Source organism: Saimiri boliviensis, chromosome 14, assembly GCF_048565385.1.
Source record: "Saimiri boliviensis isolate mSaiBol1 chromosome 14, mSaiBol1.pri, whole genome shotgun sequence".
Classification (NCBI taxonomy): domain Eukaryota; kingdom Metazoa; phylum Chordata; class Mammalia; order Primates; family Cebidae; genus Saimiri; species Saimiri boliviensis.
The window spans coordinates 34,302,843-34,315,951 of record NC_133462.1 but is presented as its reverse complement, the minus strand read 5'-3'; the positions used below and the strand labels follow the sequence as shown (position 1 = coordinate 34,315,951).

General features: G+C 52.3%; 1 protein-coding gene across 1 annotated transcript; it reads right to left on the bottom strand.

Annotated features, from left to right (window-relative positions):
* Positions 1 to 158: 158 nt before the first annotated feature.
* Positions 159 to 11,378, bottom strand: FARSA (phenylalanyl-tRNA synthetase subunit alpha). The gene is made up of 13 exons (XM_003941719.4): positions 11,189 to 11,378; positions 8,550 to 8,687; positions 8,367 to 8,465; positions 8,172 to 8,290; positions 6,447 to 6,539; positions 6,228 to 6,356; positions 6,035 to 6,150; positions 3,162 to 3,246; positions 2,976 to 3,075; positions 2,711 to 2,879; positions 2,522 to 2,599; positions 2,223 to 2,337; positions 159 to 566 (listed from the first exon to the last, which is right to left on the bottom strand). The coding sequence occupies exons 1-13, from the start codon at positions 11,333 to 11,335 to the stop codon at positions 428 to 430; spliced, it is 1,527 nt and encodes a 508-aa protein (XP_003941768.1). The 5' UTR covers positions 11,336 to 11,378; the 3' UTR covers positions 159 to 427.
* Positions 11,379 to 13,109: the final 1,731 nt, after the last annotated feature.

Genomic DNA, 13,109 nt, shown 5'->3' with positions numbered 1-13,109 from the left:
TTGAACTCCTGACCTCAAATGATCCACCTCGGCCTCCCACAGCTCTGTGATTAGCAGCATAAGCCACTGCCCTCAGCCCAGTACCCAGAGTTTTGACCATCAAGTGGCACACTGAGCTAGGGGGACCCAACAAGACCCCTCACCCGTAAGGCACGGCATCAGATGGGGGCAACTGCCCACTTTATTAGACAGTACGTGGCCCACAGGTCTCCCCAGGGCCCACCCTCACAGTGGACACGCCATACAGGACAACAGAAGGAACCTGCTACCTGGTCCTCTTGTCCCTGGTGCCTTGGGATGGTTGGGAAAGAGGAAGGTGGGGCTGGCCTCACAGAGGCCTCGTAAGTACAAGGTCACTGGCCCAGGGATACAAAGGAGTGGGGCAGCAGGGACTCGGGCAGGGCGAGCTGTCCTGGAATGGTCCATGTCACGCAGCCTCCTGTGTGGGAGGGGGCCTCGGCTTGGCATCCAGGCGGCATAGGGGACTGTCGTACACCATCTTCAGGTTCACCTTGTGGCCCACCAGCTCCCGGATGTTATTGATGCCATATTTGATCATCGTTGGGCTTATGGGGGAGGGAAGAGTTTACCATGAGGTCAGCACATGTGCTCTTCTGCTTAGTTTTCCATGGCTCCCATCTTCTTCAGAGGAAAAGCTCAAGTTCTCTCCATGACCCACAGGGCCCTGTGCCATCTGCCCTATCACCTGCTCTCTCTCCACCTTCAGCCACACTGGCCTCCTCCCTCTTCTAATACACAAGGCACATTCCCACCTCGGGGCCTTTGCACCTGCTGTGACTGCTACCTGGAACACCCTTCCCCAGATACGCTCACGCTTCACCCTTCATCCACCTCCAGGTTTTGCTATGATGGCACTTCTTCGCTGACACCTTCCCTGACCACGTAGTTGCCCTAGACCTCCATGTTATCACTTACTGTACCAGTACACATTTTTGTCTTTATTTGTTGAGTGCATTTATTTTTTGTTTTTTTTTTGAGACGGAGTCTCACTCTGTCACCAGGCTGGAGTGCAGTGGCATGATCTTGGCTCACTGCAACCTCCGCCTCCTGATTCAAGCAATTCTCCTGCCTCAGTCTCCTGAGTAGCTTGGATTACAGGCACCTACCACCACGCCCAGCTATTTTTTTGTATTATTAGTAGAGATGGGATTTTGCCATGTTGGGCAGGCTGGTCTCAAACTCCTGACATCAGGTGATCTGCCCACCTCGGCCTCCCAAAGTGCTAGAAATACAGTCATGAGCCACTGTGCTTGGTCTTTTTTTTTTTTTGAGACACAGTCTTGTTGCTCTGTTGCCCAGGCTGGAGTGCAGTGGTCCTGGGTTCAAGCAATTCTCCTGCCTCAGCCTCCAAAGTAGCTGGGATTACAGGCGCCTGCCACTGCACCTGGCTAATTTTTGTGCTTTTAGTAGAGACAGAGTTTTACTATTTTGCCCAGGCTGGTCTCAAACTCCTGATCTCAGGTGATGCACCTGCCACGGCCACCCAAAGTGCTGGGATTACAGGCATGTGCCACCATGCCTGGCCTGTTTTTATTTTTTGTAGAGACAGAGACTTGCTCTATTACCCAGGCTGATCTTGAACTCCTGGCTCAGGCGATCCTCCTGCCTTGGCCTCCCACAGCACTGGGATGACAAGTGTGAGCTACCTTGCCTGGCCTGACATACTTACTGGTCTCGCTAGTTATCATTCTCACTCCACTGGGACCCCTGATTCACACAGGCAGCCATGTGAGCTGTCATGTTCACAGCACAGGGTCAGGCATTCAGTTTGTGCTTACTGTGAAAGTTTTGTGGCCAGGCACAGTGGCTCAAACCTGTAATCCCAGCACTTTGGGAGGCCAAGGTGGGCAGATCACAAGGTCAGGAGTTTGAGATCAGCCTGGCCAACACGGTGAAACACTGTCTCTACTAAAAATACAAAAATTAGCTGGGCGCGGTGGCGGGCGCCTGTAATCCCAGCTACCTGGGAGGTTGAAGCAGGAGAATTGCTTGAATCCAGGAGGCGGAGGCTGCAGTGAATCGAGCTTGTGCCACTGCACTCCAGCCTGGGTGACAGAGCAAGACCCTGTCTCAAAAAAAAAAAAAAAAAATGTTTTGTACACTCAATGAATGAATGGGTAATGCTGAAACCACGCAGATCTGTATGCCTAGAGAGTGGTCTGAGGCAGCTGGACACCCCGAGTTCCTGCCTGGACACTTACCGCTCCAGGGAGAGGCCCCAGGCAATGACTGACACATTTTCAGGAAGCCCCATGGGTAGTAGCATTTCCGGACGGAACACCCCTGAGTTTCCAACCTCCACCCACTTCTTCAGGCCTGCAGGGGTGGGATAGGGAAGACAGGGCCAGTGCGTGTGAGTTTCTGGGCACTGCTGGTAGAGGTTCTGGGTCTGGTGGTGAGCTTGGAAGTTGGGTTACAGGCTTGGCAGTGGGGGGACCTGGGCTGAACCACGGTAGCCTGAGAGCTCCCTCCCTATGTCAGTACCAGGGCCCACCCTGACCTGGGTGGTAGCTGAACACCTCCATGCTGGGCTCCGTGTATGGGTTGTAGGCTGGCTTGAAGCGGAGTTGGGTGATACCTGCAGGGAGCAGGGGCGGGCAGGCGAGCAGGGATTTGGAGGATAATGCTGGTGACCAACACACCCGCACACTGCCGCACCACCACCGCCCACTCCTGCCCACCTGCTCACCCAGCTTGGTGAAGAACTCCCGAAGAACGCCCATGAGGTGGCCTAAGGTGAGGCCGTGATCTGCCACCACGCCCTCGATCTGGTGGAACTCAGCCAGGTGTGTGGCGTCCAGGGTCTCGTTCCGGAATACTCGGTCAATGGAGAAGTACTTGGCTGGCGTGAAGGGTTTCTAGGGGTGACAGTCGAGCCAGGCTCGGGCATAGGTCAGAAGGTCTCTTTGACAGAACCCTCTCCCAACTCTGGCCCCGACCTGGGCCAACCGTACCTTCTGAGCAAGGCGGTAGAGCACACGGGCACTGGCTGATGTGGTGTGGGTGCGCAGTAGGTTTTTCCGGGCCTCGTCCAGCTTCCAGTTATACTTGTACCTTCAGAAGGGAAGGTGGGAAGTCCATGCAATAGCCTAGGGGTCCCCAGCCTCCTTCCCCTGCATACCAGGTGAGTCCTGCCTCACCCCTGTGAGCCGTAGCCACCCTGAGAATGGGTCCGCTTGACCCGCTGGACGTAGTCCATTGGGAGCTGCAGGGCCTCAGCTGGATCTAGGGTGGGAAGAGCATCAAGTCAGTCAATGAGCATTTCTCTTTTTTTTTTTTTCTTTTTTTCAGACAGGGTCTTGGTCTGTTGTCCAGGCTGGAGTGCAGTGGTGCAATCTCGGCTCACTACAACCTCTAGAGATTCTCATGCCTCAGTTTTCTCCTGTGTGTGTGTGTGTGTGCGCGCGCGTATGCGTGAGCATGTGTGTATCTGTTTTGAGACAGAGTCTTGCTCAGTCGCCCAGGCTGGAGTGCAATGGCTCAATCTTGGCTTGCTGCAACCTCCACCTCCCAGGTTCAAACATTCTTCCTGACTCAGCCTCCCGAGTAGCTGGGATTACAGGTGGCTGCCACCACGCCCAGATAATTTTTGTATTTTTAGTTGAGATGGGGTTTTGCCATGTTGGTCAGGCTGGCCTCAAACTCCTGAGCTCAGGTGATCCACCCACCTCGGCTTCCCAGAGTGTTGGGATTACAGGTGCAAGCCACCATACCTGGCCTTTTTTGGGGGGGGAGGGGGGGAACAGAATTTCGCTCTTGTTGCCCAGGCTGGGGTGCAACGGCACAATGTTGGCTTACCGCAACCTGCGCCTCTCGGGTTCAAGTGATTCTCCTGCCTCAGTCTCCCAAGTAGCTGGGATTACAGGAATGCACCACCATGCCTGGCTAATTTTGTATTTTTAGTAGAAACAGGGTTTTACCCTGTTGGTCAGGCTGGTCTCTAACTCCCAACCTCAGGTCATCTGCCTGCCTCAGCCTCCCAAAGTCCTGGGATTACAGGCATGAGCCACAGCGTCTGGGTTTTTTTTTTTTTTTTTTTTTTGAGATGGAGTTTCGCTCTTGTTACCCAGGCTGGAGTGCAATGGCGCGATCTCGGCTCACCGCAACCTCCGCCTCCTGGGTTCAGGCAATTCTCCTGCCTCAGCCTCCTGAGTAGCTGGGATTACAGGCACGCACCATCATGTCCAGCTAATTTTTTTGTATTTTTAGTAGAGACGGGGTTTCACCATGTTGACCAGGATGGTGGTCTCGATCTCTCAACCTCGTGATCCACCTGCCTCGGCCTCCCAAAGTGCTGGGATTACAGGCTTGAGCCACCGCGCCCAGCCTTTTTTTTTTTTTTTTTTTTTTTTTTTTAAAGGGTCAGAGTCTTGCTCTGTTGCTTGGGCTGTAGTACAGTGATACAATCATAGCTCACTGTAGCCTTGAACTCCCAGGCTCATGCAATCCTTCACCTCAGCCTCCTGAGTAGCTGGAACTACAGGCGTGCACCACTATGCCCAGCTAATTTGTTTTCGTACAGATGGGATCTTTCTATGTTGCTCAAACTTCTAGCCTCAAGTGATCCTACTGCCTTGGCCTCCCAAACAGTGGGATTATACCCACTGAGCCTGGGCAAGTCTCCTTCTTTGTAAAAAGGGGTACCAGTATGCTTCCAGTAGTTAGCAGAAAGATTAGAACAGTGGCTAGCATGTGACGACTGCTTAGTAAGTTTTGGGTGCTATGACAGTGATGACGAGAATGATGCTGCTCCTTCTGGCCAGATGGCAGGCACCTAGTGACCTCAACTGCCCTCTTGGTCAGGAAGGCCACCCACTGTGGAAAGTCATTCCATTTCAGACAGTGCTAAGGGAAATAAAAGAAAAAGATGGAGCCGGGTGTGGTGGCTCATGCCTGTAATCCTAACACTTTGTGGGGCTGAGGCGGGCGGATCACAAGGTCAGGAGATTAAGACCTTCCTGGCCAACATGGAGAAACCTCATCTCTACTAAAAATACAAAATTAGCCAGGTGTGGTGGCACACGCTTCTAATCCCAGCTACTCAGGAGGCGAGGCTGAGGCAAGAGAATTGCTTGAACCTGGGAGGTGGAGCTTGCAGTGAGCCGAAATCGTGTCTTTGCACTCCAGCCTGGGGAACAAGAGCAAAACTCTGTCTCACAAAAAAAAAAGAAAGAAAGAAATGAGACAGCAGAATGAACACTAGGGGTGAAGGGCTTCTGCAGAACTGGGGGTGGGGCTGGGAGTATCAGGCTGGCCTGTCTCTGATGACCCGTGAATAGAGGTTTGATGTTGCAGCCTCCATTGAAGATCTAGGAGAAAACAGGTCTCAGCGAAAGACAGAACATAAGCAAAGGCCCTGAGGTGGACACAGCCTGGCATGCCCAAAGAAGACTGGAGGTCAGGCATGAAGTGGGGGCTCATGCCTGTAATCGCGGCACTTTGGGAGGCCGAGGTGGGCAGGTCACACAGTCAGAAGTTTGAGACCAGTCTGACCAACATGGTGAAACCCTGTCTCTACTAAAAATGCAAAAAAAAAAAAAAAAAAATTAGCCAGGTATGGTGGCAGGTGCCTATAATCCCAGCTACTCGGGAGAGTGAGGCAGGAGAATTTGCTTGAACCCAGGAAGTGGAGGTTGCAGTGGGCCAAGATCATGCCACTGCACTCCAGGTTAGATGACAGAGTCAAACCCTGTCTCAAAAAAGACTGGAGGTCAGGGAATGAGAACAGAGCTTGACACATCAGCTCCCTTGGGCCTTCTTGGCCACAAGGATGGACTAAAACTTACATATTTTTTTTAGGGGTAGACTCTTCCCTATGTTGCCTGAGCTGGATTTAAACTCCTGGGCTCAAACAATCCTCTTGCCTTGGCCTCCCAAGTAGCCTGGACTATACGTGCACATCACCATGCCCAGTTCTAGACCTAATTTGATAAAATGGAATGCCCATCCTGTAAAGCCTCCGCCCTGGCCTGGCATCTTTCATGTCTCAGGGAGGCCCTAGGGGCTGACCCACCTCGAAGGAAGAAGGTGTCATGCTGGTCACGGGCTGGGTGCTGCTGGGGCTGGAAGAGGGCATCAAAGTTCCAGAAGGAGCTCTCAATGAAGTTATCGGTTGGCATCTCGGTGAACCTGGTGGAAGATGCAGTCTGACTGTCCTGCCTGTGCCCAGCAGCAGCAGCAGGCCCTGCCCCTGGCCCCATGCTCACCCCATCTCCAGGAAGATCTGTCGGAACTGGGAGCGGACCTTGAGCAGGGGGTGAAGGTGGCCACTGTCAGGGAGGACGCCTTGGGCCAAGAAGTTGTAGGGCTTGAAGGGCCGGTCCCGCCAGGAGCCACTGGGGGAGAATCCAAGGGCCTGGTAAGGGCTGCCCGCCCCAACCCCCTGCCCCAACTCCCACCTTCCCTGACCTGGGGTTGCCCCCTACCTGGAGATCATCTCTGGGCTCAGCTCTGTCTCCTGCTTGGAGATGCTGGTACTAAAGGCACTGCCTTTGCTCACCCAGTAGGTCTTCAGGGTCCTGCGGCCAGGAAAAGCAAGGGGATGCCACTGCCACCTCCTCCTAGAGGTTTTCCTTGATCTCCCATCTGATGAGGCTCCCCATGCCACCTACACCAAGTCACTCTATTTCCATCCTGACATTTATCACTACCTGAAATCCTCCTATGTGGCCATGTTCTATCTCCTTGTATTCACTCACTCACTCATTCAACTCTAATTGAGAACCTAATGTATACCAGGTGGTAAGTACACAACTGAGTGATGATAGTAGGGAAAGTCTACCAGATTTATTCTGTGCCACGCTTTGTTCTGCTAAAGTCTCCCCACAAGCTCCTGAAAGAGCACAGTTTTTAATTTTTATATTTTTTTGCGGAGTTTCACTCTTGTTGCTCAGGCTGGAGTGCAATGGCACAATCTCAGCTCAGTTCACTGCAACCTCCGCCTCCCGGGATCAAGTGACTGTCCTGCCTCAGCCTCCTGAATAGCTGGAATTACAGTTATGTGCCACCACATCCCCGGTTAATTTTCTATTTTAGTAGAGACGGGTCTCTCCAGGTTGGTCAGGCTAATCTCAAACGCCTGACCTCAGGTTATCCGCCTGACTCAGCCTCCCAAAGTGCTGGGATTACAAGTGTGAGCCACTGTGCCAGGCCTTCCTTTTTCTTTATTATTATTTTTTAAGACAGAGTTTTGCTCGTCACCCAGGCTGGAGTGCAATGGTGCAGTCTCAGCTCACTGCAACCTCCGCCTCCCAGGTTCAAGCAATTCTCCTGCCTCAGCCTCCCCAGTAGCTGGAATTACAGGCACTCACCACCACGCCTGGCTAATTTTTGTAATTTTAGTAGAGACGGGGTTTCATCATGTTGGCCAGGCTGATCGCAAACTCCTGACCGCAGGTGATTCACCGGCCTCAGCCTCCCAAAGTGCTGGGATTACAGGCATGAGCCATTGTGCCTGGCCCCTTTTTCTTTCTTTGAGATGGGGTCTCTCTATGTTGCCCAGGCTGGCCTTGAATTCCTGGATCCAAGTGATCCTAACACTTCAGCCTCCTGAGTAACTGGGATTATACACATGAGTCACCACACTTGGCCCAGGCTGTTTTATAGATCAGGAAACTGAGACCAGCAAATGCCGGGTCACACAACTAGTTAAGTGGCAGAGCCTGGACTTCAATTAGGCATCCCAGCTTTCATCTGTTCTCTCTGCCACTTTGTGTCTGCTCAAAGGGGACATCTGTCCTGTGAGCGGACAGCCCCCAGCCAGTCCAGGTTCCAGAAGCCTGTCTGGTGTGCGTTCATTAAACTTCAGATCATGCTAAAGACAGTGAAAGAAATGAACAAGCACCAAAGAATGAAGACTAGGAGTGTTGGGCTTCATGGAACTCAGAGAAGGGGAGAGAAGGGGTGTCAGGGTGGCCTCTTTAAGGGGACACAGGAGTGAAACTTGATCAGGAGCCTGTCTTGAAGATCAGCGAGAAAACAGTTGTCAGCAGAAGGGTCCTCGTGGGGAAAGACCCTGAGGTGCATGGGCTGGGAGGAAACTGGCCACACCTGTGTCTGGAGTGGGCTAGGTGTCTCCCTCCTACCGTGCCTCCACCATGCCACACAGGTGGTGGGAGCCGGAGCCGGAGCCTGGCGGGGCACCCACTCACACTTCAGCCAGCAGCTTCCTCTTTCTCAGCTCGCTCCTCTCCTTTTCCCCCAGCTTCTCAGCCTGTCCCCGCTGGACCATCTGGAGCCGCCGCTGCACCTCGTCCTCCATGCTGTCCACCTGCCGGGATGAGGGATGTGAGCCAGGGGCCCGTGTGCCCATCCATATGCCCGCTGGCCAGCCGGTAGGAACTCACCACTCGGAACACCCGGGGCCCGTCGGCCGTGCTCTTGTCCACCCGGATCCACTTGTTGGACATGGCCTTGCTGAACCCCACTTTGCCACTGGGCAGTCGCTGGAAAAGAGAGGCTGCAGTGGGTGGGGCACAAGGGCCGCCTTCACCCCATCACCCGCGCCCCATTCACCCCACAGATCCTACCATAAGCTCGCTCTGGGCCAGGCCCTCGGGGGGGATGCTTCGAAACACACGGGCCTCATGGCTGCCCTCCCGGGCAATCTCCTCGCCCTCCGAAGTAAGCTCCCAGCGCTTGGTGGAGCGAAGTTCAGCCTCGATGACCTGCAGGGAAATGAGGGGATCCGGGCAGGGGTGAGGCTCAGATCCCGGCACCCCGTTTCTGCAGCAATGGGTCCCAGGTTCAAAGCACAGCCCTTGAAGCTGGCTTCGCATGCCAGCTATACAACTCCCAGGATAAAGTAGACCACTAAGGATTTTACCTGGCAGAGGACAAATTCTTACTGTCAGTTTTGAACCCATGACTGATTTTAATGTGAAAAATTAGGTGAGGTGATTTGTCTCCACCTTTTTTTGTTTTGGTTTTCTTTGAGAGGGGGCCTCACCATGTCGCTAGTCTGGAATGCAGTGGTATGATCACAGCTCACTGCAGACTCGACTTTCTGGGCTCAAGCGATCCTTCTGCCTCAGTCTCCCGAGTAGCTGGGACTACAAGCACTTGCCACCACACCTGGCTAATTTTTAAATTATTTTTTAAAGACAGAGTGGGCCGGCCACAGTGGGTCACACCTATAATCCCAGCACTTTGGGAGGCCAAGGCAGGTGGATCACCTGAGGTCAGGAGTTTGAGACCAGCCTGGCCAACATGGTGAAACCCATTTTCTACTGAAAATACAAAATTAGCCAGGTGTGGTGGCATGCACCTGTAATCCCAACTACTCGGGAGGCTGAAGCAGGAGAATGGCTTGAACCCGGGAGACAGAGGTTGTAGTGAGCAGAGATCGCGCCACTGCACTCCAGCCTGGGCAACAGAGCGAGACTCCATCTCCAAAAAAAGAAAAAAAAGTGGTGTGTTGTTATATTGTCCAGGCTGGTCTCAAAGTCCTGGCCTCAAGTGATTCTCCTGCCTCAGCCTCTCAAAGTGCTGGCATTACAGGCATGAGCCACCGTCCCCAGCCTGTCTCCATGTTTAAATGTTCACATGTCATCGGGTGCAGTGGCTCATGCCTGCAATCCCAGCACTTTGGGAAGCCAAGGTGGGCAGATCACAAGTCAAGAGTTTGAGACCAGCCTAACCAATGTAGTAAAACCCCATCTCTACTAAAAAATACAAAAAATTAGCCGGGCATGGTGGTGGGCACCTGTAATCAGGATGGATCACCTGTAATCAGGATGGATCACGAGGTCAAGAGATGGAGACGTTCCTGGTCAACATGGTGAAACCCCGTCTCTACTAAAAATACAAAAATTAGCTGGACATGGTGGCGCATGCCTGTAGTCCCAGCTACTCGGGAGGCTGAGGCAGGAGAATTGCTTGAACCCAGGAGGCAGAGGTTGCGGTGAGCTGAGATCGTGCCATTGCACTCCAGCCTGGGTGATAAGAGCCAAACTCTGTCTCAAAAAAAAAAAAAGAATATATAGTGCCTACCATGTGATAAATTTGGCATAAATTCTAACTACTATAATTATTATTATGGCTATTACTGTCATTAGATTGAAGCTCATCTCTTACATTATTTAACCCTCTGTGACATATTCAAATGTCAAATCATATTGATGAAGGCACTGTCACCCCACGCAAAATAGCTCTCTCTCCTCTGCATTGAGGACTATGGGCTCTGCAGCCTGAGTGCTTAATTTCACATCTGAGCTCATCAGCCCCTTCTATTCACACTGATTGTTACTGACCATCAGCTGTCACACTTGCAAAATGGGAATAACATGGTCAACAGCCTAGGATTATGGAAGGGATTGGACAAACAAGCTGAGACTACAGTGGGGCACAGAACATGAGCTTTGTGGATAAATGGCCCAGATCCTGGCTTCATGGATCAGCCCACAGGCCCCCCAGCATCCTCCTCCTGTGACACTGTCACTGTCCACTTGCCCAAGTCAGAAGGTGGGGCTTCATCTGTGCTCCCCTTGCCTTGTCCTGAATCCCAGGCCTTCTCCACCTCCCGCAAGCTGCCTTCCCAGAGCCAGATTTCATGCCCTCCAGCTTGGGCAAGTAGCAGCCTCTGCTTTCATCCCTTCACCTCTAGTCCTGTCCCTGCCAATTCTCCCCAAAGGTGATGCAGCTAGCACACTCATCTGACCGGCTCTGGCTCCTGCTATGGCTCCTTAGTTCCCCCATGAGGTAAAGACCTAAAAGGCCTTGCAATTACAGCTGTTCTGGTCTCCCTCGCCGCCTGCCACCTCCCAAACTCCCGGCCACTGATCTCTAAAGCGCTATCACTTTCTGCCACAGTGCAGAGACACGACTCAGCCGTCACCTGCACCAGTCCGCTTTCCCTGACCCCCAGGGCTGAGTCAGCTGTCACCGCTGGTTCCCCTGCGTTCCCCTCATCACTCTGGTTACTGAAGCACCTTCCTATTAGGTCGCAACCTGCGTGAGGGCAGCAACTGCGTCGTCTTTGTCCATTATCGTACCCCCTACCCACGCTGAGGTTAATAAACGTTTTTGCATGCGTGAGTCTGGGCCCTCACTCGTCCCGGGGTGGACACGTATACAGCTACCCCCAACTACGCCTAAGGGAGTTTGGCCTGGACGTAGGGCCCTCGTGGCAAGGGGGCTGTAGGTGCAAGGGCAAGGCAACCCAGCTCACCTCGCCCAGCGCCTGAAGGCTCTTCACTGCGCCCACTACCGCCTGATGCTCCACGCCCAGCTCGGCCGCCAGTTCCGCACTGTCCAGGCCGCCATCGGACGCCTCCAGCCGCCGGAGCAGCAGTTCCGCCACTGGACCATCCGCCATAGCTGCTTCCAGTGTATTCAGCGTGTCCCGGCCGGGGCCTGAGCCACCGGAACCGGAACACGGAGCGTGCACCGCCATTTTGAATGTGTCTAACCGCAGAGCAGGGCTTAATGTGTCGTCATCTTGAGAGTGGCGCCTGAGGAATCAAAAGGTGCTCCGGACTTGGTTCCCATCTTCGCCCTGGCTCCATCAGTGGTGTCTGGTTGACCAGAGAGGTAAAATTTATTATCTCAAGGTCAGAAGCACCGCCCTGTTTGGGTTTTATTTAGCCTCACTTCGAGTGGGCTGTGTGACCTTGGACTTCACCCTCTCTGGGTACAGAACTTCTGCCCTTGTGGTATTCTCTCTTGCCCTCGGAGAGGCGGTGGGTGGTGGGCTCCAGAGATGGTCATTTTGGCGATGTCAGCTAGTTTTAAAATTTCAAAAGTAGGCTGGGTAGGGACCATCATCCCTTTTTATAGAGGGGAAAGGGATTCACCTAATAAGTCAAGGTGACAGCTAACCTGCGTGGACTACCTCCCGTGTGGTAGTACTTAGTTATGGGCTAAGTACTAATTTAAAATCTGGGCATTATTTCATTTTCTCTCCAAAACTTTACGATGTAGATACTGATATAACCCCATTACACAGGTGAGAAAACTGAGGCCCAGAGGGTGGTATGACTTGCCCAAGGTTCTGCAGAGAGTTGGTGGAAATGAAGTTATAAAATATAAACCTTCCCACTGGGCACAGTGGCTCATGCCTGTAATGCCAGCACTTTGGGAGGCCGAGGTGGGCAGATCACGTGGTCAGAAGTTCGAGACCAGCCTGACCAACAACATGAAACCCCCATCTTTACTAAAAATAGAAAAATTAGCTGGGCATGGTGGCATGTGCCTATAATCTTAGCTACCCAGGAGGCTGAGGCAAAAGCATCGCTTGAACTTGGGAGGTGAAGGTTGCAGTGAGCCGAGAGCAAGCCACAGCACTCCAGCCTAGGGGACACAGCAAAACTGCATCTCGAAAAAAAAAAAAAAAAAAAAAAAAAAGCCAGGCACGGTGGCTCAGCACTTTGGGAGGCTGAGGCAGGTGGATTATGAGGTCAGGTGTTTGAAACCAGCCTGGCCAAAGTGGTGAAACCCCGTCTCTCCTAAAAATACAAAAATTAGCTGGGCCCACGCTACTCCGGAGGCTGAGGCACAAGAGTCACTTGAACCCGGGAGGCGGAGGTGGAGGTTGGAGTGAGCCGAGATTTTGCCATTGCATTCCAGCCTGGTGACAGAGTGAGACTCCGTCTCAAAAAAAAAAAAAAAAAAAAAAAAAAAAAAAAAAAAAAATTTATATATACACACATAGTGCAAAACACATTTCTTTTTTGAGACAGGGTCTTGCTCTGTCACCCATGCTAGAGTGCAGTGGTGCAATTACGGCTTACTGTAGCCTTGACTTCCCAGGCTCTAGCAATCCTCCAACCTTGGGCTCCCAAGTAGATGGAATTACAGGTGTGAGCCACCACACCCAGCTAATCTTTGTGTTTGTTTGTTTGTTGTTGTTGTTTGTAAAGATGGGTTTTCACCATGTTACCCAGGCTGGTCTCAAACTCCTAGGCTCTTATTCTCCTGCCTCCATCTCCCAAAGTGCTGGCTTTACAGGTGTGACCCACCTCATGCAGCCAGCCAGACCCTGACTCTTACCAAAAAGAAAAAGAAAAAAAAAAAAGGTTGACTGATAAAATATTTTACATTTTTTTCATACTAAATCTTCAAAATCTGATGTGTATTTTACACTTACAGCA